The sequence below is a fragment of the Pantherophis guttatus genome, chromosome 3 (assembly GCF_059756535.1).
Source record: "Pantherophis guttatus breed Tessera chromosome 3, ASM5975653v1, whole genome shotgun sequence".
Classification (NCBI taxonomy): domain Eukaryota; kingdom Metazoa; phylum Chordata; class Lepidosauria; order Squamata; family Colubridae; genus Pantherophis; species Pantherophis guttatus.
This window is the reverse complement of record NC_142065.1, coordinates 163,792,049-163,818,927: the sequence shown is the minus strand read 5'-3', so window position 1 is coordinate 163,818,927 and position 26,879 is coordinate 163,792,049. Positions and strand designations below refer to the sequence as shown.

Here is a 26,879-nt window from a genome sequence, read left to right as displayed (position 1 = left end):
TGTTTTGGAACTTTGCAGGCAGGCAAAGATGGGAGCTCACCCCATTGCGTGACACTCAGGTGTCAAACCCAGGCTGCCAGCTTTCCAGCTGACCAGCCCAGCATCTTAAACCCTGAGCCATCCCGCCGCCCCCTATTAGTCATAAGACATAATAATAGAACACATAAGGTCCTTTGTACTCAGTTCCCTTGAAGGTGGAGAACCCTTTTTTGTGTTTATTAGGATAAATGCTGTCAGTCATTACTGAAGACATATAATCTAGGTGAATCTTATTTCTGACCCAATAGATGAAATACTAAATGTGCTAAAAGAGCTAGTGCAACTTTAGTCATCTGGGAAATTATTATAGTAGAAAAGAAATATAGAGATATGGTTCAATGGTTTCCAGAGTCATATTTTCTTAATATATATCTCACCAGAAAGTATGTCCATTAATAGGATTTAAAAAGAGAGTTCACGTTATGAATGTAACTCAAAATATCTTGTAACATTCATTAACAACACGAACTCGTTTGTACAGCTTTAAAATATATAACTCATAGAATAGAGTGAAGTTAACACTGACCTAGGTGCTTATAAGGTGGTAATTTACATCAGGAAGACAGTCTTGTGTGAAAATGGGACAGCAGGCAGGATTTAGCAATTTTTCATTACCACTTGGACGTTGATAAAGGGGAACAGAAAAGAGCTTTGTGACCTTTCAGTGCTTAAATTATTAAAGAGCAAATAGATTTGAGGTCTGGTTGGTCGTAGATCTAATTTGTCTTTTTAGGGGAAAGATGAAAAGATATTTTGGGTTTGAAATTGCTTTAATCAACTTGCTTCATTCTTTAATGTATCTCAGGGATGAATTCACATGTTTTAGAGCGCAGCATACACGAACCTCTTTACCTGAATGATATTTTCCATTCAGCTTTCCACATTTTTTAAACTGCAGACTGATTCTTATCAGTCGGAAAGGTATAACGTTGAAAGGATAACTGTATTTTTTCTACATCTTTAAGAGCAATATATCGAGTCAGTTCATGTTCAAATTTGAACCAAATCCTAATGTTCTTTATTTCCATTTTCTTAAGTCATTCAATGTTCTGAAGCTAAATAATTGAATGCATTATCAGCACTGTTGATGTCTTACTTGATTATGTTTCTGGGTCAAACTACATGTTGCATTATATACTTCAATGCAGTTATGCAGGTTTTTGAAGAAAGATTTGAATTATCGCCTACAGGTTGGGACATTTAAAACATCCCATTTTCTCATGTACAATTAACTGTCTTTAAGACTAACAGAAACGTCTCTTCCTGATCAGATTTAATAAAGCAGGAAAATTCCCTCTACTAGTAGACCTCATCTTTGAAAATCGGGTTCGGATTGGGGAATGAGGATAATATAGGTATTCCTCATTTAGCAAACATAATTCATTTTGTCACCTCAGGTATTAAGTAAACTGGTGGTTAAGTGAAATAATGACTGTGCTTACAATCTTATGTCAGCTGTCCTTTGTTTACAGACCTACAAAAGACATAAATACGTATTGTATTTTGTACTGTATGCCTGTGTTATATGTCATAAACATACAACTATTTATCATAAATTTTAGTTCATATGATTTAAGAATTTGTTTTTTTTTCAACTAGTGGTTTAATTCTAAATTAACCCCATTTTTTCTCATTTTTTGTCTTTTCAACCTTTGCTAGTGTCTACCAAATAGTTGTTGAGGAGGAACGCCCTCGCAGAACCAAGAAAACCACAGAAATCCTGAAATGCTACCCCGTGCCAATTCACTTCCAGAACGCTTCAATTCTGAATTCCCAGTATTATTTTGCAGCTGAGTTTCCAGCCCACAGCATTCAAATGGCTCAACCTTTTACTATTGGTGACAACAAAACCTACAGTGGCTTTTGGAATACTCCTCTTCTTCCTCATAAAAGTTACAGCATTTATTTTCAAGCTGCCAGCAGAGCAAATGGGGTAAGCTCGAGAGCACAGCTTTAGTGTGGTATCCAGTCCATGCTGTCCTACCTTATGCCAAAAATGAAAAGAAGTTCTCCTTCTCTCTCTCTCACTCTCTCTCCCTCTCCCTCTCCCTCTCTCTCACGCACGTGCGCGCGCGCACACACACACACACACACACACTCCCCTAATCTACCTATCTAATCATCATTGTTTGGAACAGAAATAAAACAGGGAAGAATGTTATATCAATCAAAAAAATAGGAGGAAAATTATGTTCAAAATTTTCTTACTTATACTCTTTTCAAAGTCCCTTACTAAATTGTTAATTAGCTGCTCCTTGGCTTTTTCAACTATATTATTTTACTACATCAGCCTAAACAGTGTTCCTTCATGGTTGTGTTGATAACAAACTTTTGGGCCTGTTTTTTTCTTCAAATAATAAAACAAAGCAAAGCAAATTAAGCCAAAGTGCCCCTCCTTTGCAGATCATATTTTATCTAACAGAATCTAGAATTTCTTTCCATTTTCTGGGCATACCTACAAGAGCCCTTCATCTCTTGATAAGCTTCAGTTGTTTCCCTTGACAGCAGAGAAATGTTTTCTGCCAAATACCATAATGGGCCATGTCTTACAACGCATTGATAGTGCAGAAATGTGAGCTATCATTGATTTTTGTTGCTTCCCTTACATTGTCTGGTATGTTGCCTTGAACTATCTAACTGACTGTAAAGAAAATAAAATATCCCAAGGTCAATGTATTGTCAGAAGGAAAAAAAAAAGTATAATGGCTAATATCTCATTCATGTTCTAGTTTAATGTTAAGTGAAATATTGATGTTACATGTCCAAGTACATTTTCATTCATTTAACTTTAACAGGGAAATGAAGTAAACTAGAGAGGCAATTGTTAAGCACGAAGATATTAAATAAAATTGACATGGTTTTTGAGCATAACAGTGGTTTGACACGCACCTAAAAACAAACCCTTGTTATTTTTCTGGATGTAAATCAGCAAATAATCATTTTTTTTTTATCTGCTATAGGAAACAAAAATTGACTGCGTCAGAGTGGCTACTAAAGGTATGCTCCTATTGTGTAGTTCTTTCTAGCTTTAAATCTGTACCAGATTATTTATATATTGTTAACAAGATTTACAAAATCCTTTTATGATATTACATATAGATTACTTAAATGTATAACAAATGGAAATAGTGAGTTCATTTAATATAGAAGTCATAGTCTTATAATATTTGCATATGATTTTCCCCATTTTTTCCATTTTCTATTTGTGGCTTTCTGATGCTGCTGTTTGCCTAATGTTAAGCATTATGTATGAGAAATGGATAACACATATCTAGGATGCTAGGAACATCGCTGTTTTAACAACTGCAATAAAAGCATGATATTGAAATGATGCATTTAAATTTCAAAAATATTTTTTTAAAATTTTGGTCAAATGCTAGGAAAGCTAGATTCTGTATCAGAAAACAGAGACTAATCCACACCATCTGGAACATTCTGTAAAAAATAGATCTATAGAACTATAATTCCAATAAAAACTTTTGGGAAAGACTTGCAAAGCTTTATGAATTCTATTTATAACAATTCCTTACATTGTGTTGCAAAGAATTTTCGTTGATTTGTGCTTCAAAATTGAAAGTTGGCTTTTCATACATTACAAATATTCTTAGGATAAATGGAATCAGAAAGCCCAAGATATGAATTGTTGTACGTGCAATTTTTTTTCTTTTAACATTCTTAGCACATCTCAAAAACATTGCTGACACTAGTGCTACTTATTTTATACATTATTATAACATATTATTTTGGCATGATTATATGACTGATACTCATTTTACAGAGAAATATAGGCAATTAATTGATTTTGGGTATTCTTCATGATTATATAGTCCATATAAACGTTAGCACAAAGAGCACAACTGATGGTAATGAACAATAATGAAGTTTCTTCCATATATTATTCCTAGTCAAATGGAATTTTGTTTAACTCCAGAGTTAAATAATTAACCAAGAAGAATAATTTATTATAAATGGATAAAATATTAACTATTGTAATCTGTTTTTTATTTAGAAGTTATTCTGCCCATGTTTTATCTTTTGGTAGCTGAACTTTTTTATTCTTATGCTTATCAAAACAAGAAATATTCTCTGCACTGAAGTTGGTACCATAGCAACAAATAATATCAAAGTAGCCTCTTAGTGAAAGGGAAAAGATAAGATTCAGCTTTCATTTAAAACATATGCTAGTTCATTTTATGATACAAAAGCATCCTTGTGAATATTTTGTAAAACTTTTGAAAAGCCTGTAGTGTTGTCAGGGATATAGGACTGGGGCCAAATGTGTAGCACTTGTTTGGCAATTTCCTCCCAGAATGGCAATAATTAAAGCAAGAACTGTTTTTAGCCATGTTTTTGAACAAAGGCTGGCCACTTGTTATCTATTTGTTGTCCTGTTGATTGTAATGTACACACGAGTAAATGGAGTCCCCTGACCTCAGACATTACTTACATATATGAAATTGACTGAAATCTCAAAATAATTCTGCAGGAACTATATTCCTATAGTTGGCCAATTATTTAATTCTATTAAATAATTAATGCAATTATTTAAAATATTTTAATTGTGTTTTTAATCCCTGTGATACATTTTCACAATGGAAATAATGTCTGAATAGGCATTTGATCTATGGAGACGCATTAACACCTGACATAAATACATTTTTTTGTGTTACAATACTGGCATTATTTTTTACATAAATCTTAGTAATAACATTTATTCTTTACTATATCCTGGTAATATTCTGCCCATAACTAATTCTGCAAGGGAAACAGAAGCAAGCTTTCTGGAAAGTCTGTTTATAAACAAAAAATTGGGACAACATAAGATTTCTCTAAGAAACTTCATTTAATATGTCTTCTCCAGCTGAATTTTGAAAGGGTATTTTTAGTTGATTATGGCAAGCTGACTGCAGTGAAGATAGAATAGTTATATTATCTGGTTATACTGTGATTTAAATATAAATTACATTTGAATAATAGGTTTTGATGAATAGTACAATACAGGGAATCCTCGTTTTCTGACTGCCTCATATAACAACCATTTGAAGTTTAAAAAATAGCTTCCTCAACTTTAAAGTCCTCAATTTTATGACCATCACAGCATCTCACAATCAAATCATTGCTATTTGTGTGTTTTGGAACAGGCTTGTGTCAACCAGAGTTAATAGAGAAAGCAGATGTTAAATAGTAGGTTGTTGTCATGATCTTTCAATTAGCAACAGCAATACTTCACTTAACAACCAAAGGGGGAATGAAATCATAAGCTGATCATTTTCACATGATTTTCACTTAGTGATCACTATGCCTAGCATTCAAGTTTCCAGTCCCAATTATGGTTGCTAAGCAAGGAGTGCCTGTATATAAAATACTAATAACAGTTAGCAGTTGGTGGTGTTTGTGTGTATGTGCAGCTTTAAGCAATCTTGTTCTAGCAAGAACAACTCCCTGCAGTTTTTGTGGCAGGATTTTTGGATGAGGTTTGCCATTGCCTCCTTCCTAGACTTCAGAAAGTTGACTGGTCCAAAGTTACCCAGTCAGTTTTGTGCCTAAAGCACAACTAGCATTCACTGTCTCTCTGTTTCCAGCATAATGGAAACAGAAACACTATATTAAATTGGCTCTTTATTTATTACAAAGATTCACTGAAGTATAAGATATGAATATTAAAATATTTCTTACTTACTTGCTACAGTAAGTAAATCTTTGTGTTTGTTTCTTGCACGTCATTCTGCTTTTGTATAGGTGTATTACAGTTTTATTAAAAATATAATGTTGGTATTTAACATTATATTAATGTTAAATTAACATGTTAAAGATAAGTAACCCAGTTAGTATGGAAAATATATTTCCAGGTAGCATTTGATTTGTATCGGTCCTTATCCCTTTCTTGCTTGCCAATTTTTTTTTTATTATTATTATTATTTTTTGCTTGCCAAGTGTGTTTTGTGCACTAGTCAGTTATGTTAACTTATTGTAACTGTATCATGCTTTTTTTTCCCTACCAAATGATTTCGGGTTAGCAATAGCAATAGCACTTAGACTTATATACCGCTTCATAGTGCTTTACAGCCCCTTCTAAGCAATTTACATTGTCCCCAAGAGATTATCCTTATTTTACTGACCTCGGAAGGATGGAAGGCTGAATCAACCTTGAGCCACTCAGAATCGAACTCCTGGTGTGAGCAACGAGTTAGCCTGCAGTACTGCTTTCTAACCATTGCACCACCATGGCTGTTGGTTAGAGTTATTGGTCAAAGGTTGCTTTTATTTGCAACGTTAGGTATTCATGCCATAATAACAACAAAAATATTGCATCAATTGATTATGTCCATGACAAGGAAACTTTTTCTACATGAGATTGGGCAAAAAAGGAACAAGAGCCCTTTAGTCTTCTATATTTGATAGTTCTGGGAATCAAGGCAGAGTGTTGTTCGTGTATAAGATCAATGTGCCATTAATGCTTTTGTTAAGTTTTTGTTAAAATGATTGATTGATTAATTGATTCAGATTACATTTGCAGAAATAAAATATTTATGTCCCATAAATATGGGAGAAATATGGGAAATATTAGGAGAAAACTCACTAACACACAAACAAGAGATGCTTACTATGTATAGCAATGTAAGGGTAATTATCATTCAATCATAATAATTGAAGTGCTTGTACAAATATGAGATATTTAACTAAATACTATATATAAATACATTTTTATATGCAGTAATTGCAATGCCAGAGCACCATACCTGTCTCCTTTCACGCTTAGGAAATCAGTTATAACAGGATAGAACAAAGAAATAAGATGAAAAGAAGCTTCTCAAATAAATTATTGCAGGTAGAGGCTTTAGTGACTTCAATGCATTTGATAAGCTGTATCTGACTCTGTCCATACTTGTAGATTTTTCCTGAGAAGAAAAGTGTAAGTTGTACAGTCCCCAAAATTTATTTTCCAAAATATTGTTAACTAAGGATTGAAGCATTATGCATTATAGTGGATAGTGCAGAGGTACCCATGCTTTCTTGTATCCCTAAATTATTGCCATTTAAGTGAAAAAAGGGAAAGAAATGGCTTCCAAATGGATTAGTTTGGTTTAATTTGGTCCATCATCAAAAGTATAAATATGGAAATTCATTTTTTAGGAAATGCTGCTGCTTCTCTCTATTTATTAGGATTGCTACATATACATAAAAGATAAATTTGAATAAGTTGAATTTCTACAGTACAACTACAGAACATTATATTTACCTTACATTTATAGAAATATGGGCAGTTGTTTCATTTAGTAATTTTTATTTTTATATTCTATTAATATCTTGTTTTTCCACCAAAAAAAAGTTCCCACTCCAGGCTAGCAATAAGAATAAGAATAAAACAAAAAATCCAAATGATATTATAAAACATAATAAATGTTAATGTTTTCATCTGCATTTTAAAAATAGGTACATTAGCTTCCTAGTTCCTTCCAGCCTAAGTTGTTTCTGAGTCAGATTTTCATGGAAATAGCAACAACAAACCTTCATCCACACTATCACATTTGTCCCAGAGAAATAAAACCATAAATGAAACTATAGTTTTGATACTACTGGAATAGTTCAAACTTTGTTTTGTAATAACAGTCCATGTCAGTCATAGAAAGAAACCTAATATTTTTTATTATATTTTATTTAAGTATTTTATCAACAGTCTTACACAAGTTACTACATCCCAGTGTTTCAGAGTTACATGGAGATATTTCAAAATACTATGACATAGCAATATTGACCTTTAATGTCTGCACATAGGGAATAAACTCATTTCTTCATTCATTGCTACATACTAATTTTAATCAAACGTATCTGTATAAATTTAAGTTTTCATATAAACCATTCTCTCTTACTTTTCAGGGTTTTTTTAAGCCATGCCAGAATTCAGATGTAGCATAATAATATTGTGCATGCTGAATCTGACATTTAAAGTTGCTTTACTCATATCCTTTCTTCCATCAAATACATCATCCATTGCATGTCTAAAGACTTAGGAACAATTCAGTATGGAAAAACTTTAAATATATATTGCAAATACTGTATGTCTGCAATTTTTTAAAGTCGTTATATTTATAAAAGAGACAATACTTATGTTTCTGTCATTATTAGTCTACAACCAGATTTAAACAGAAGTACAACCTGTTATTTATATAATAAATCGTAGTAGTAGTAGTAGTGTTTATATTTGTATACTTGATAATGATAATGACTTAATTTGAGTTTCAGATTCTTAGATACTTGTGACTCACAGTTCTCTTAAAATTACTATTACAGAAATATGTCTTTTAAATTATGCCTTCCACTAACCTTATTTATAAATCAAAAATAAGAAAAAATTGCCATGGATATTATACAAACGTTAAAAACATACAGGAAAAAGGAAGACACAATATACCCAGAAAAGCAGTTAAGAAAGAGATGAATTTCGCAAATAGCCTATATTTGTATGCACTGTATATGTAATATTGGGAACATGTCACTGGAAGAAACTTATCCTATTGTTAATAACAACATGCTTCCTTTCACCTCAGACTGCTGTTTGCAAATATCTTTCAAGAACATAGAGGTAGGAAGATCCATCAAAGGAATCACAAGCATTAAAATTATGGGTACAACTGGGCAATCAGAGTCTGTTAGTTTTATATGCATGCGATCCATGCATACATTATTAAAAGGAGTAAAATTTCAATAATCTGTTTTACTTCCCACCCCACTTCCTGCAGGAATGTCTACCTTCCAAATATATACATTCAGGTGTCTCTGGTGCTATTATCCAGTTTTGGCTCTTAGCCCAGCTAAACATTTTATTTATTATAGATAGTACTTGATTTATGACAGTAATTGGATTGGAATTTCTGTCACTAAACAATGCCATCATAAATTTCGATATCACATGACCATATTGCTTAATAATGACAATCGAGGCATTCCCCATTTCCATCATTGACTGAATTCCAGTGGCCATTAGCTGAAGACCCACCCCAATCCCTCTGAGTCCAGAACCTTGATTCTTCCAAGGAGAGGGATTAGGTCCTCTTCAACTCCCACCATCTGCTTGCTCCCTCCTCTCTGTCCTTTGGCTGCCCTGCATCCTGCTTGAGGGGCAGCAAACAGCCCAAGACCACATGGCTCTGGAACTGCTTGCCACCTGGGTTTCTTGGCATGCCTGGAAACCTTCATTCCCATCCCAGCAGTGTGCTATGGCTTGAAGCTGCAGTAACTCTAGGAAACCAGGCCAGTTCAGCATTATTGTGTGGTGTGAAGTTGAACTTATCCCAGATCCAGCCCAGCAGAATAGCACAAAGTTCCTGGAAGCCTTAGTCTGGCCCAGCAACACAGCACAAAGCTGCAGTTACCCCATAAGCAGTGGTGGGATTCAGCCAGTTCGCACCACTTCAGGAGAACCGGTTGTTAACTTTCTGAGCAGTTTGGCAAACTGGTTGTTGGAAGAAATCATTAGGGCAGAGAACCGGTTGTTTCATTACTTGAATCCCACCACTGCCCATAAGCCACAGCTCTATGATCTGTGGAGATGCTGCAATGACTGTAACTTTGGGGAATGGTCAGAAATCCCTTCATTCAGCACCATCATAACTTCTAACTGTCACTGAACAAATAGTCGCTAAGCAAGGACTACCTGTATCTGTTAGGGTTCAACATTTCTAACTTAAGATACAACTAAGTTTTCAAATTGGGAGGGTGTTTACAATATTTTTTAACATAGGAAACATACTGATTTTTTTTAAAAAAATGTATATAGGATAAAGACCTCTAAATTTAAGAATGCTCATATAGTAATGAACATGGGTGTGACTACTGCCTTTCTGCTGGTGTTTTAAGGAACTTTATTTATGGATTTATTCAGTTTATATTAATCCCACTCGAAAATCCAATACAATATTTCATATATATATTTATTTTTTCTGCTTCATTTATTTGTAAACATTATTGTCAAAGAAATTACTTTATTTATTTGTCACTGAGTTTCTGCCTTTCTTCTGATACTTCAAGGTAGTACACATAGAGGCAGTTTTAAAGGTATACAAAGAACATCAGAAAGTGGTTTACTTTGCTACTGTTCTGTACAATATATGGTTCTGTATAACTGGATGAACAAATATGAGTGAAGAATGAATTACACTTAGTTATTCAAAAAACATACTGAAATTTGTGATTATCTTTTTACAGAAGCTATGATAATAAAAATATTGCCATGTATACTTCAGTTACTTCAGTTCACATTAACCTTTATTCACGTGATTGTGTATCCAGACATTTTTCAGTTACATAAAGAAATTAATTAGTGTAAATCATTCCTAACAACTACCTTCCTTCCTTCCCTCCCTCCCTCCCTCCGCATTTCTTCCTCCCTTCTCCTTCCTTCCTTCCTTCCTTCCTTCCTTCCTTCCTTCCTTCCTTAATCAAGACAATTAAAATGGAACAAATTTTTTCTTGCTAGCTTAGCTTCAGTCTGGCTTTTTTTTTTCCCATGCATGCTGACCTGGAAATCTTCCTTTGCCTTAGCTGCGATAATCGTGACTCAGCTTACAACACCATACATTCGCATCGCCCCTGCTGCAGGTGACGATCAACTAACAGGTCAGACATTCAAGTACAGACAAGTCATCTTACCATTTCCACCTTTCTTTATTTTTACTTGTTTTCTTTACATCCTCATCATTCTTTGCTTGTCGCTGGTTTATTACACTATAGAATTTATATAACAACTCTTACATCTGTTGATCATTTGCTAGATATTGAAAAGTTGAACACCTATTCATGGTTGCAAACGATTGGGCTGCATGTTTCATTGTGTGTTTGGACATTGGGTTAATTCTTTAAAGCCTAATACTGTAAATAATTTCATTTGCCTGACATTCCAGCAGCTTATACATACTTCAGGGCTTTGTCATACATACGTATACAAACTTGAAATTAAGGGCCATTCACATATCGGGAAAATAGACGCTGAATTTCTTTGTTCCTTATGTCTCTTGAAAATATGTTGAGTGGGATGGAATTTATAGGAAAGAAAAATCTAATGAACAATGAAACAGAAATTATCTTTCCATTTGATTATCTTTATATTCTGTTTCATTCCCCTGTCTATTAGTCAGGTCTAACTGCAGGCTCTTTGGGAAAAAAATAGGAACCTTGAAGATTTACCAAGATTTTAAAAAATAAGCCAGAAAGTTCATACATTTCCATTACACTGACAAAGGTCTATTGTAATGTGTATATATAAATAAGAATAGCACAGATAACACTAATCCAATTTGTTGGATTGCAGTTGGTTGGATTTACATATCAGACTTCACTATAAAATATGACTTACAAACAAAAGTAAGAGGTCTAGTACAGTAACTACTATAGGTATAGGATAGTATAAAAAGAACCATAGAAATCCAGAACAATCCACAATGTAACATGTATCAGCCACATCATGATTCAAACAATGTAAAGCATGTAATTTATATCATGCAATAACAATATAATGTGAGTAACATCATTTGTTCATTCTGTGGTTATCTTTGACCATGGATAGAGCTAATCTTTTTCCAGAATCTCTTACTTTTGAAATTTTCCTGTCTGTAAAACTGAAAATGCATCCCAGTTTAAAAGTTCATTAATTTCTATTTATAGTGAGTGGTGTTTGCCACAGACAGTGTTATGTAGTGGTGCATTTCCTCACTACTACTTTTTGCACAATTGCTTTGCAAAATGAGATCCTTCTCTGAAACCATATTTCAATTGCTTTTCCCTTCAAGCTACCTGTTTATATATTTACATTCCAATTATAGTTCCCCAATCCCATGGGAATTGGGAAAAATTGAAAATAAAAAGGATGTTTGACTTATAGAACTATAATATTTTTGTTAGAAATATAAAATGCTGAATTATCGTAATATGTATTGTTTTGAAATTACATGAGGGTACATGCTTACTTGCTGAAGGTATTCCTTATTAAATATTAAAACTATGATATATGCTAATGTAAGAATTTTCCCCTCATGTTTAAACATATATTTCTATCCTGTTTGAAGGCATTTATTATATGTTTAAATTATAGCAATACATTTATTAATTTGCTATTTAATAAAGAAGCTACAAATTATCAATTTGAACGGTTTGGCAAAAATATCAGTCTTTCTTAAACTTTCTGCTTTCAAGACCCATTCAATAAACATTCTTGAATCATGTATAAATAGTATTAAACCCATCAACCCATTTTTCATTTAAAAAATTCATTATTATAACAAACAAAAAATATTAAGAGTGACATTGTTTTGAACTTTTGCATATACCTTCAATATCTGGCAAATAATTTTGATTGATCCTTGGTCTATGTTTTAATAAATACGCTTATATATTATATACACCATATATACACCTTCCTCAACAAGAACAAGGCAAGAGGACTGCATTTGTCTTGGCACTAATCATTTAGTTTTCAGTTTATATAATAAGTTCGAAATAATTTAAAGCAGAGTTTATGAAGCCTGAATAAATTATTCAAAATTGGGTAAAAATTGATTTTCTTTAACAATACACAAACCCATTACCCAAAGACAATAGAGACATTTAAATAAGGACTTTTGGGTAAGTGTAAAAAGGACTTTCTGATAAACAGTTTTGAGTAATGAAGGAAACATTTGAGAAGCACTGATTTAAAGAGATTTCTTAAAAAAACAACTACTTCAGGTTAAAAAATAGCATCCTGAGTCCCTTCTCTGCTGTTTAAGAAAAAAGAGTTGAGGGTGTCAAAAAAGAGGAAAAAGATACCATTAGAGAGAAAATCTCATGGGTTTATACCACTCTTGTTTTCAGTACCAACTATCACATATTCCCAAATAGAAAAAGAACTCAGTCTTAGATTGTCCACTTTGCAGCAAGTGAATGACTTATTTTATTGCACTGTTTCCATTTAAGTTAAGTGTTCAAGTTGGAATATTAACTTGCATCCTCAAATATTTTGGCTAATTTAAAACAAATTCCCACCTTTCATGAGTAGGATGTCTGATGCCAAGTAGAAAATCACTTTACTCCACTGAAACTGATTTTTCAGAATATATGTGCATCTGTACCGCTATTTTCTTGCTCCAACACTTTTATTCTCTTGTATATTAGAGTGAATTTTCTGCTTGAAGGAATGGCAGATAGCATCAATTAACCACATGTAGTAAAACACGGTACAAATTTGGGATGTGTAAAACAGGTCATGCATGAATCATTCTTTTCATGGAACAACCGTTTTCAGCAGTTTCATTTAAAGTGAAACATGGAGGTTGGGCCAGATACAGAGTGAAATGGGGCTATTTTGAACCAGATGTAGATCTCAATGTAGTTGTTCCAGAGATAATTCTTTTGGGAAATAAGAACATATAAAATCCAAGTATGGTAGATGAAGGTAGATGGTAGGAAAGGAAAGGGATAGAAATATAAGGATTGGGCGGGTTGCTGTGGTTGGACATCAGTAGTGGTATTGCTGTGGGGAGGGAGGATGTGATATGCATTCAGCAGTCTTGTCCTGAGGGCTTTGTTTTGTATTTTTTTCTTTTTCTTGGTCTACCGAATCATTGCCTATCCAGAATACAATGGGCTTGTTCTGGGCTTGGGGGAAAAAAACTATGTTTTCTTTCATACTCAATCTAATTTTTATGATACATGGTTTGCTCCTGGGGCATATTTCCAGTTTTGTCCTTTAAAAAACAGACTGTTAGCTGAAACTAGAAGAACTAATGTAATAGATTAATGCTGCAACAATTTTTCAGGTTTCTTACAAGATCTGAAATCATTAATTTGTAAGGTGACATAATTTTATTGGATATCTAATAAAAGTATTATTTTAATTTTATCAATTGCCTGATTGATAAAATTGAAGAATAAAAGTTGTAGAATTTCTCAGAAAAACAAAAACTATTACCTGTTGCTTTAAAACAATAAAAAATAATTGCTCTACATATTGATAAAGTTTGCTCTTCCCCTCTTTATTTATTTATAGTGATAGTTTAATGTATAATTGTCTATAATTGTATGAGGTATATCTGTTCTTTTTTGCCATCTACCTACATACAATAATAATTGGGTATTTTTATACAGAACCAAAGATTTAAATATGTTAGGTTATTATACCTCAAACTAAATCAAGATGTCATGTTCCTGATGGTAAAAATCTAGATGCCTTTAGATACTTGGAGCCCAATAAAACATCCTAAGAAAGGGTATTAAATGAGGCATGTCTGGTACTGACACAGGCAGTCTGTAGAGGGCAGGCTGCCTGAGATTAGCTAGCACCTGGGCTGATGGTGCCCTGCAGCTATAACAACCCTGTAGCGAAGCAGCTGATGTGGTCTGTTGTTGGTTGTGGAGCAGTTGGCAGTGAAGAGTTCTGGGAGTGAGAAGGGTTGTGCGTTTTGCTATTCTCTGTAGGAAACTGTAAGCAACTTGTAGTTAATAAAAACTATAGTTTACTACTGATAGTAAGGAACAGTAGTGGACATGGGGAGGAATCTGGGACTACTACCTAGGGTTTGCTGGTGTGAGGGTTGCCTAAAGGCCAAGGAGGTGGCGTGGGGCCCTCTTTGGGTATTGCGAGCCCATTGAATTGGATATATACAGAAAGACCCTGTGACACAGTCCTGGATTAAGAATGAGTTCTGTTCATAACACTGTTTTTAAGCTGAATTTGTATGTAAGATAGAATTTGTACTTACAAATGGATTTACTAACAATAGCAATAGCAGTTAGATTTATATACCGCTTCACAGTGCTTTTACACCCTTTCTAAGTGAGCTAAATCAGCATATTGCCCCCAACAATCTGGGTCCTCATTTTACCATCCTCGGAAAGATGGAAGGATGAGTCAACCTCGAGCCTGGTGAAATTCAAACTGCCAAATTGCAGGCAGCCGGCAGGCAGTAGAAGTAGCCTGCAGTACTGCATTCTAACCACTGCACCACCGCAGCTCTAGATTGTGTTGTCCTTTCTTGAACTGATAAAACTATTGAATATGAATAAAGAACATGAATAAAGCTTTTCACAAACTGTTGGAAACAGGCTATATATTAAAAACTGCCACTTCAGCAGTTCCTGAAAGCATTGCATGACTTCAGCAGTTTATCTGCTCAAGGAAGGAGAATGCGAGCTGCTACTTTTAGTAATAGGTAGCCTGTTTGTATCTAAAGGGTTGTCCTTAAATTGGACCTTCTTAAGACAGAAATTTCCTATAGTATGGATTTACTACAGGTAGTAAACAAATAGACATACATGGAAATTATGGAGCAGCTGTTATCGGTAGCATCTATGTTTAGATAAAGTCTTCCACTGATAAGGCCCATCAATTGTCAAACCTGTCTCTATCACCAACCTTATTACCTGTATATCTGCTTCATTAGAACTCCGACATTTGTTGCATTGATTTTTTTTCCCCCAAAGATTCTGAGTCTCTGCATTCTGTAGATCAGAATGTAAAGTGAATAGAAAATGTGCTTCTTTCTGCAACACCAGCTGAATGCATTTTAATAAGCCATAGTGTCACTAGTGATTTATTGCCCTTTTTTGTTCTTTTATGTGTTGTATTTGTCATTTCTGTGGTGGCTGTTTCATCTGTAAAACAGTATAGTTACAAGAAAATGCTAAGAGGATATAGAGTTGCTATAGGTTTAGTTGTTTCTTTTCTCCTTTGTCCAAGAATAGTTCTTTATGTGCCCATCCTATTTTACAGCAAGAAAAAAAAAACACCAAGAACCACTGGGTCAAATTACTTTCCCAAAATAAGTATATTTATTCATATAGAGCACAAATAAATATAAACTAAATAGCTGCAGTTAGTGAATAATTCAGAAGGATATTAGGAATAGCATATCTTCTGCTGGCAACAACCCCATAAATAGTAAAATAACCCTTTTCTCAGTTGTTTGCAAAATAAAATGAAGAACTGATAAATCAGTGTGATAAATCTTGACAATTATGGGGATTATTTTATCACTATTTTATTATGAAAAATACAATAAGGGGATGTGTTTTTATTAATCCTAATTACAGTTAGCCTGAAAGTCAAGAGTTCCAAAACTGTCTTTCATTAAAGAGACATTTTTATTATAACCATATATTTTTAGCAATAGACATTTTGTAAGACTATCACAAAAGTAAAAGGGAAATAGAAAGGCACTTTCTTCATTATTTCCGATCCAGTAGAACTTTGGGAATAATTTATGTAAAAAAAGGATTTAGACTGTGTATTTAGTCATTATCAAGATAACTCTGAAAACTGGTCATAATGTGGCAAAAATTAGTTTGGCCAGAAAATTCGTTGAAAAATGTGTTGAAAATTCGTTGGATCCAGCTAAAGATGGCAAGAAAAGAATCCAGAAAAATTTCTCTGCAACATTGAGGAAAAAGTCATTGGGCTCAAAGTAATGATGACTGATCAGAATAATGATGAATTCACCTCCCTCCTGGTCACATGAACTAGAGCAGAGCATATGGAAACTGTCTCATGCTTTCTAGTGCACTCATACATGCAAACATGAGAAGAGAGGAAAAAATGTAGGGAGATGCAGCACATCATTATACAAAAGAAAATACAAATTACAATACTTGAACATTATTATACCAGCAGATAAAGGACGCTCGATGGTGATGATGAACCACAAAGAGTATTAAAGGAAGGCTTTCACCATGCTCAGTGATTCTTCAGCATGTACACGAGCAAAGACATCAGAGATGAGAATGGTCACAGAATTGAATGCTTATCTCAGCCAACTTAAATAAAACAACTGTATAACGGAAAAGGAATGATGGAAAATGAGAGGAACAGATGCTGCCCCAGAGAGATTTTTATGGACTCTGCAAGATACACAAAATGTTCCCCTCAGATCTTTTGTAGCATTATGGGATTTTCCTACCTACAACCTGACTAAATGGCTGGCACAATGCTTAAACTTCTTGACTCCACCCATGAATGACATGGTCACATCATTCACACAATTTTTGACACAACTACAAGGTTTAATGTAGCTCTTGACGGTCCCTTTTGACATACTGTCCCTATTTACATCCCTCCCTCCCTACTTAGCATACGAAGTAATAAATAGAAAACTAGAAGAAGAGTACAACACAGATCAGAACAACCTAAACAGGAGACAAATCATGGAACTACTCCAGTACTATCTATGTACTTTCTTCACGTTCAAAAGAGAAATGTCTGAGCAAATAAAAGGGACGTTGCAGGAGTCATTGCAGAAACAGCCAAACGAACAAACTAGAACATAGTGCATTTCAAAACCTAAATTTCAGTGCCGCTACATGGAAGACATGTTTGTCATCATCAAAAGAAATGTGCTGAAAGATTTTCATACCCTACTGAACTCTGGTAACCAGTTGATAGCTTCTTTAGAGTTCAGAGGCAATAGGCACAAATCTGTGTGAAATTGTCCAAAATGATTTTACTGAATACATATTAAGATAGGGAAAACGATATACCAATATATATCCCTTCAGCTTGCAAGAGACCACAACAAAATGGAAGCAGACAACTCCCTTTAGGGCAGCATTTAGATCAATGCTAGGGTTCAAAATATAAGGGACTTTTGTCATCCTTTTATACTTTTCTTAACAGAAAGTTGAAATGGTCTGGAGACTTAGTAAAATATTTTACTTACTCTTAACAGATAGGGAACATAAATAATCACTCATGTTGAATTCTTTATCATTTTTTACAAGTAACAGTGTAGATAAAAAGCTCAATGCATTAGTCACAAAATGTATTCATTTATGTGGCTTTGCACATTGGCACATTTTCTTAATTATCTGTATTTTCTACATTTTCACTAAAATATTGCTCCAGAAGTTTAAGAAGATCCTATAACATTGCTAACTGTAATAAAGTTATATTCTATTCTTGCTGAAACATGCTATTCTGGTATCTCCAATTTTGCCAGAGGTTGAATTAGAAAATATTTTGCTGCTGCTAGTAACAGAAAACATGGTCTGACTAGCTTTAGAGAACAGGTGCTCATCAGCTCTGTTAAGATCTCCCTCAATATTTACAGATTTTCATCTGTTCCATTCTTTTTTCTGCACATTTTTTTTCTCTTATCCATTTCTGGAAAGATTGCTGGATTTCCTTCCATGATAGCAAAGCAGACATACAGTAAAATCATTATCTGGAAATTCTGGAGGATAAGATAGAAATCACAGATAGAAGGTTGGAAAGAGAGCTAGATAATATGGGTCTATTGGAATTGGAAAATAAGTAATTTTATTTGAAATTTAGAGTAATCCCAGAGGATTCTGATAAATATATTAGATAAAGATTTATTAAAAATCTTAGCATTTTTTAAAAATTAAGATAAGGAGGATACAGAGATAAAAATTGATAAAGTTTATATAATAAGTACAAGATTTGTGAGAATAAGAAATGTTCTAAGGGAAGTTTTGTGCATTTTGTCAGGAAGACAGATGAGGTTTTATAGCAGAATTTTAATTCAAGACCAGAGATACAGATGTAATTGTTCTTAAAGGAAGTCTTATTAGAATCTTGCATAACAGAAAAAACTATTCTTTTTTCAGGATTCTGTTTCGTTGGGACAAATTGAAAGCTTTGATGTTTACTTTTAAACATCAAAAACAGGTTTTGATCCAGAAAGTGAAGGGATTCCTATTCCTCCTTATCTGATGGTAAAGATAAAGGAATCCCTGCATATTTTACTACGCTAGTCTTTGCCAGCTATAGAGGCAGTGTTCATCTCTGTTTCAAGGGCCATTGCACAGCTTCAGGTTGTGCACCAGTTGTGAACATTCCTGGATCAGGAAATGTCATGGTCAGTCACCTGCCAATGGATTGTTATAACGCTATGTGTTGCTGCCCTTGAAGAATCTGGAAGCATCATCTGATACAAAATATGGCAGCCCAGAGACTTACAAGCACACTTAGATCAGTAGACATCATCGGTAGTCTTTGATTACAACTGCTCATTTAGTGACCATTTGAAGTTACAATGGCAGTGAAAAACATGACTTCTGGTCATTTTTCACACTTATAACCATGTCACATGATCAAAATTCAAATGCTTGGCAACCAACTCATATTTATGACAGTTTCAATGTCCTACCTGCCAGCATCATGTCATTATCTTTTGCAACCTTCTAACAAGCAAAGCCAATGGGAAGGCCAGATTCATTTAACAGCTGTGTTACTAACTTTACAACTGCAGTGATTCCTTAACTGTGAGGTCATAAATTGGAGCAAAATTCGCCTACCGACTTTCTCACTTTTGGGCTCAATTGTTGTTGTAAGTCAAAGACTACCTGTACACCTCTGCTCTATGAGCTATATTGTTTACCTGTACACCTCTGCTCTATGAGCTATATATGCTTCCAGGTTCAATTCAAGGTGCTGGTAATGAATTATAAAGCCCTTTATGACATGGAATTGGTTATTTGGGGGACTGGCTCTTTCCAATAACATCTAACCATCCCATCAATTCCAGTAGGAAAGGCATGTTGCTTGTTGTTATCTGACTGGACCCAGGAAAAGAATCTTTTCTATTGCAGCTTGGATTATCTTTACCCAGATTGGTCAGATTGCAGAGCTTCTAGAAGGCTTTGCTATCCGGTCAGTGGATCTGGGAATGTCGATATGAAGCCGATGAATACATATCGAATGTATTAAGAGGGAAATTAAGCACACTCTCTAGAGTTTATGGGGTTTTTTTTAAGGATTTTTAGGTTTTTTAATGGCTTTTGATGTTACTTTTTTTGTTATTTTACTTTTACATGACTGTTTAGAGTCATGTGACCATACAGCTTTACCAAATAACTAAATTTAAATAAAAAAGTATTTGGTTGAAGTATAATAAAATAAATGGAATTCATTCTACTAAATTTATTGAAACTGAATTAAAATTACATTTGGTAGCTATATAAATGGTTCTTTCGTAAGCTGTTTATTTTGGTCTTTGGGTATCCAGACCAAACAAACAAAAAATTCAGAACTGCCAGCTTCCATACACCAATTTAAATTTTTTAAGACTATCATAATATCGATGAGATAGCATCGAAACCTGACAATAGCATTATATTGCTCCTACCAGGGAATAATTTTTTCAAGAGTTTTCCAATGTTATTGGCATAGGGGCTGTTCTAACTATCTCTATTTTACTGGTTACATGCCAATAAAAGCCACAGTGCCATCATATGTATCATCATCAAAATGACACAGATAATGCAATTTGCATCAAACGTGTCATGACATACATTACATATTTCATGAAATTAGTGTGCTGACACAGATAAGTCCTTTCCCCCTTTTCCCTGTCTGCAGAAGTCCTGAATACTGTATGCAAAATAGTATCAGTGGGATAGGAATGAATGCACAGAGAGTTGGGAGAGAACTGTAATTTTTATGGCTTTTATCTTCCTTTTATTCTCTTCCACACTTTAATATTTTTCCACCTCCATATTCCAAACTCCCTATCGGTCATCAGTCCTGAATACAGCCTTTTAGGATTTAGAGTTCCTGTTTATTCGCAGCTAAAAACACAGATGAGTTTCTTTAGCTGATGTCTTAATTGAACTCTTTAGCATTTGACCCAGTTTCTGCATCAACAACACCACAACTGCAAGTACACAGGATCACCTATTGCTACAAAAAGGAAATTCTTGATTTTAAAGACACCGTTTCATTCTGGTAAACCCCTTGAATTAGTAGTTAAAAAAAAACTCACACCACTGTTTGACAATTTAATCTAGTCCTATTTTACATGAATCCTTGCACCTAATCACAATGCAGTTGTCACAGAAGAGTATAACATTCATTTTCCTAACCTGACTAGCAGTATGAGTTAAGGATAGACACTGAAAAGTGATATTACTTGCACCCTGCCCTCTGAATAATTTGATTGCATGTTTTTTAAAGATATACAGTCTTGAGATGTGATCATTTTCTTTTCTCTCAGAAAGAACAAATGGATATTTATCAGTTTCTATAATACATAGGTGAAAAGTTGTAACAAGAAAAAGAAAAATAGAATAAATATAAAACTATCTTGGACCAATTAATACCAGGATCTGCCAGCCTTTGTAACTGATTATTGTTCAGTCAGTGATGTTCATTTTAAAATTAACATGCTGGCATTGTGATATTGATAGGAACATCTGTATAAGACATAACTAAAAGGCCAGACAAACAAGTATGCTTAACATTAATGAAAAGAAATTGACCCACTTCTGGTTGGGCTTAAAGGAAAAATTAAAGTGAAACCAATGTGCTCTGAAAGAATGGGATTTGTGAAAAAAAATAACATGTCAGAAAAAATAGGTGCCATTGTATACACATGTGTAATGTAATATAACATTTAACAGGGATAGTAACAAGGTGAATTAGTAAGGTGAATTAGTAATAAGGTGAATTCGTGTTTTATACTCAAATATATTTATAGTAAGTCATTTTCATATATCTGGCTTTAACTGTACATTCCAGCTGGTTGTTACATGCAATGAAGCTATAGTTTCATAGTACTAATAGATGATTACATAATGCCCATATTTTGTAAGAGTTCATATGGCTTGGCAAGCATGAGACTGCAATTGCTTACTAAGGCATCAGGATTAGCTTTATTGAAGACAATTGCAGATAATAATTCCTTTACATGGTGCCTTTAATACATATTGCCTTAAGACAGGGGTGTCAAGCCCGCAGGCCGGATGCGTCACACCCACCCTGTTTTAGCAAAGGAGAAAAAACTCACAATACGTCACGTGATGACATGACGCTGCAAGTTTGACACCCCTGCCTTAAGCTCTCAGCATTTCCAACCAACATCTAGAGACCATGGGAGAAGACTGTGGCAAATTCTTGTCTTTTTGGCCTTACGTACTGTTGAACTTTTCTGTTTCTACTAAGGCTGTAAAGAAAATATGACAAACTTAAATTGATGTAAAATAGTTTGACTTGTGGTTGTGCTTGTTTTCCTCTTGTACTCTTCCAGGATAGGACCACATTCCTCCATTGCTGATCTGCAAAGGGCATAGTATGAACACAGTTGGGTATTGAAATAAAAAACAGAAAGACTAGTAAAAATAACTATAGCTTGCTGACATTGTAAAAACATTGACAATGTAAATTTGTGTGGCCCAGTAGTAAAATATTACCATATGGAGATCATTATTTCTTCACACTTGGCACATATAAAACGTCTGGCTCTCTCAGTACTTTCCTAGCCTCCCTCTTCTTCATCATGGACAAAAAGCTTGATAAAAAATTGTGAGATGTGCCATGTAAGAAACTACTAAGTATTTGGACAATCAAAGTAAAAGTAGTTCTTATGGTTAGCAACCTCAATATTGTCTTCATTTGTCAAATTGATGTATAATTGGTTCCGGGAATTTTCCAGTGTAGAAAGGCCTTATTTATTGTATCTGCATATTGAAAATGAGTTCAATCTTTTATTAGGCACAAAATGGATAGTAGTTATTCAATAAATGTTTCAATTAATTTGTGAAATCATTCCTATAAACTAGCAAGAATAATTTTATAAGCCTGACTCTTGCTTGCTTTAGAGTGAATTTATTTATTCATTTATTGTTTACATATTTATGCTTATATCTTGCTTTATTTCCAGTTTCAAATGGCATTGAAAGTCTGACATCATTAGATGTTGAGTAATTTTTAAAAAAATCTATCTCAGAAATACACATTAACATATTGTCTAAGCAAATTATGGCCACCACCCTCCCACTTAATCCGAATAGTGAAAGACCTTGATTCTGTTGTGTGTTGTTCCCCAGATTTAAAATATAATTACATTTTACTCTTTTCTCATTCACATCCATGTCAGTTCCCAGGAAATTTAATGAGAAAGCTTATAGATCAGACTTGTTTCCAGGATGATTTGTCTATCTTGTAAAGTTGACATGGAGCCTCAAATGATGGATACCGCCCAGATTTTGATTAAAATGTCAGAAGTCCTGTAAGGAGGCCAACATGGTGAACTGAATAATGCATCCTTAACAATATTAATGCTAAAGTTATTTTTCAGGAAAATGAATGTTCATAAGACATAGTATTATGCAATAAACAGAACAGTTTTGTTTTGTTTTTGTAATGAGGAGGTTACAAAAGCTTAAGACAGCGGCTGCTGTAAGGCATTGGTTATCTCATTTAAACAGATATGAAATGTAGGTGCCAGTGGTATGATCATCAGCTGTTTTCTATTTTATGAATAAATTGCTTAGAAGGAGTCATTTGCCCACCAGATGTGACCTAGATTTAGATTTCCAAAGGCAAAAAGTCTATTGTGTAAAAACAAAACAATTGCTGGTAAAATGCATGCTAAATTACCTTATCTCACATTTTCAGGTGTTTAAGCTAATATGTTAAGGAATTAGTGCTTCGTTTATTTTTAAAAATGCAAAATACATTTCAGGAAATTAAATTTGGATAAAAGCTTGCAGTAGTTATTGTTTCAAATAACTACAATAAAGTAGCAAAATAAACTGGGAAGGCAACACGGCTAATATGAAATATAACAAATTGCTTTGTGAAAACAGGGTAGTAAGCTGTTGGCACTAAAATTTATTTTGGCATTAGGAGTAATTACATTTTCTATAAACAACAGCAGGCCCTAGAAGTAAAAGTTTTTATGTCTGCCAGCCATGATAACTTTTCTTCTTATGATAACAAACTAATAAGCAAAGTATTCAATGTCTTATTTTCTTTTCTCTTTTCAAATATTGATTTTAGGTGCTGCCACTAGGAAACCAGATCCTGAACAAGAGAAGCAAACAGATCATACTGTTAAAATTGCTGGCATCATTGCAGGAATCTTGCTGTTTGTCATTATATTTCTTGGAGTTGTATTAGTTATGAAGAAAAGGTGAGTAGTTAATGCAGTCTATTTTGCTAAATTGTTGTATTTTATTTTGCCCAGTAAACATACTTCCCTTAGCCTATAATGTGTCTGGGGTTCAATTGTGTGAGCATGCAGATAAATCTCTTGTATATTCTTAAATAAAACTTATCCAGACTTTTTGGCCAACCCCTTTTATGGATGATTTTTAAAAATGCTATTTTTTACACCTAAAGTTTGAAAGTGTTGAATGAAATTCTGAGAACTCACATTTTTCTTTGATAGTATTGTAAACAAATTAATGTTAGAATGCTTATGTTAAAATAACCCAACTTTAATAAGTATATCAGAATATACCGTATAATCAGCCCAGATGACAATATTATGTTTATCAGTATCTCTGCTGTAACCTGAAGGTAAGACGAATATTTAATTTCATATAGAAATCTTGCAAAATTGCTTGGTAAAATGGGCAATAGGTTTCACAAGCAATTATATAGAAAGTAAGCAAAAGCTTTGGTTTTATTTTACTACTTGCAGAGAAATCCAATGGATGATATAAAATAGTTCTTCCCAGATGGACAATTCCTTCAACATACAAAAGAAAATCTTTAAATTCAATCCAATTAAAGGACAGGTGTGAATTTGCTATTTGATTTTCCTTCAAAATTCATATTTTTCTATCCACAGGGGAAAAATAAAATTGTACAATAGAGATAACAGAGATAACTTGGGGTAGATTTAGCAAGTATTGTAAGAACGGGGGGGAGGGGGGGGCTCTACTCTTGATAACTAATTAATATGACTAGCATTGTGGAAATATGAGGCTTTGGTACTTTTGAATAACATCAAGAAGTAATGTAAAGACATAGTTTAAAGGCACTATTTAAAAAGACATTATTTAAGGCAGCGTAAAAAATGAACGTTGTATACTTCATTAGGTAAACTTTGAAAGCAATATCTTTATAGTAATTTAGAGTATGTTTAGGTTTTTTAAAATTTTATTATTACGTTTTTTTAAAAAACACAAATATACAAAAAACCTTACTGAAAATACCAAAACAATTATACAAAAAAATAAAATATAAGAACATAATTAATAAAAAGAAAAAGCAAGATAGAAAAAATATGAAATATCTAGACATGTCACCTACATATGAAGTATTAAACAATATAGAAATATCTCAAATTAGAAAGAAACAAATGTTGCCAAATATCATGAAATCTGTGAAATACACTGTATCATTTTTATTAGGCTATTATAGATTATATTTAGGTGTATTAATTAGTAAAACGATTGATGGGATTTGTACATCGAAAAAATTTTTAGTGGTTGTCTTTAGAATGTTCCTAAATACATATTATTTAAACAGTATAGACTTTGGAGAGTTCAAGCCATGATCTGTCAGTTTAGCAAGCTTTCATGTAGATCACGGGTGTCAAACTCTCAATGTCATGTTGCCATCACGTGACATATCGTGACATTTTATTCCTTTGCAGAGCTGGGGTGGGTGTGGCCTGCGCATGGCGTATCAGGGCCGCGGGCCACCAGTTTGACACCACTGATGTAGATGTATATTAGATCACTCCATTCAGGTAACACAGGGGATTTATAAAGGAATTGAAAATAAATTAATGATAAAAGTAGGTGAACATCGGTGATAAAACCTCAGGTATTATCTTTGGATCTTAGATGAGTTTTGCATCTTCATTCATAAAAATAAATAAAAATGTTTTTGACATAGTTTGATTCCTTTGAAGAAATAAGCATAACCGTTATGAAATGGCATTTTAGACTAAAAAAGACAATGCTGTAAGAAGGAAAAATCTAAATTACATATATAGACCAAGAACTTTTGATTATGTTTATTTTGATACAACAGAGCTTATCCAAAGTAATCATTTATCCATTTCCAGAAAGTATGTTGAACTAATTGGTCAACCTAAAGAAATAATAAAGTTGATTAAGGTTCTTCTTCCAAATGACAGCGCATACATACTTTTATTAATTACAAACCAGAATTCCACAGGAAATATTTCTAAAGGATTACAGAACTGAAGTATGCAAGTATGGTTCACATAAAAAAGGAAGCTGAAAATCTATTGGCTATATCAATAATTTTCATTCAGACCTAACAAATACTAGGTAACTCCCTGTCTCTTCATTCCTTTATATAATACAAATAGTATGCAGGTAGTTTTTTACATATATTTTTTTTATTTTTCATTTCTGATCCTATTCTTTTTTATGTTATTTTTACCTTTATGTATTGGAAGTACCATGTGAGTAGTATTGATAGATGGGATTATTATTATTATTATTATTTCTATATCTGTAGGTTTTCTGGCTGTTATATCATCATAATTACATATATTGTTTAGAAATATATGATAATTCTATAATAATTTTAGCAAGTATTTGGGTGACAGATAGATTATGAATATGCTTATGGGACATCAAATTCTGTTTGATCTATCATAATAGTTTAAACCATAACATAAAATAGCAGGGCTAGTGAAGCAATATTTCTATTATTGTTTAGCTTCCTTTTTCATATCATAGATGAACGTCACCTTTAGTTAAATTAAAGGTGTCATAGTAGCTATGGGATATCAGTACCTGATATTTAATCAAAACAATAAAAAAACATAAACTTTAAAGTATAAAAGGATTCTATTACTAGATTGTTGATAGTAGCAGAGCTGACCCACCCTGAACAACAGAATTGATAACAGAATTAGAACTTTGAAGTATATTTAACATGACACCACTGGGTGAAATCCTCAGCATCATGGGATGAGGTAGCATCAATATACCCTTTATGGCATGGGTATCTGAGGAACCCCCCTTATCCTGATGGACTAACCTACCCAACTCATTCCAGAAGAAAGGACTCACTTCGTATCCCATTGGCCAAAGAAGGGGGCCTACTACTTTGGGGATGGCTGATGGGGTAGAGAAGATTTTCA

At 33.6% G+C, this 26,879-nt stretch overlaps 1 protein-coding gene across 32 annotated transcripts in view; it reads left to right on the top strand.

Moving 5' to 3' along the window:
• PTPRM (protein tyrosine phosphatase receptor type M) overlaps window positions 1–26,879 on the top strand; it is a 467,288-nt gene that overhangs the window by 295,919 nt on the left and 144,490 nt on the right. For 16 of the 32 annotated variants that reach the window (XM_087890415.1, XM_087890413.1, XM_060682033.2 and 13 more), the window contains exons 12-15: window positions 1,699–1,972; window positions 3,000–3,036; window positions 10,582–10,656; window positions 23,804–23,936. In XM_087890415.1, the coding sequence (XP_087746541.1) occupies window positions 1,699–1,972; window positions 3,000–3,036; window positions 10,582–10,656; window positions 23,804–23,936 (519 nt within the window). The remainder of the gene's footprint in view (window positions 1–1,698; window positions 1,973–2,999; window positions 3,037–10,581; window positions 10,657–23,803; window positions 23,937–26,879) is intronic. The other 16 variants (XM_087890425.1, XM_087890424.1, XM_087890423.1 and 13 more) reach the window with 1 other exon arrangement.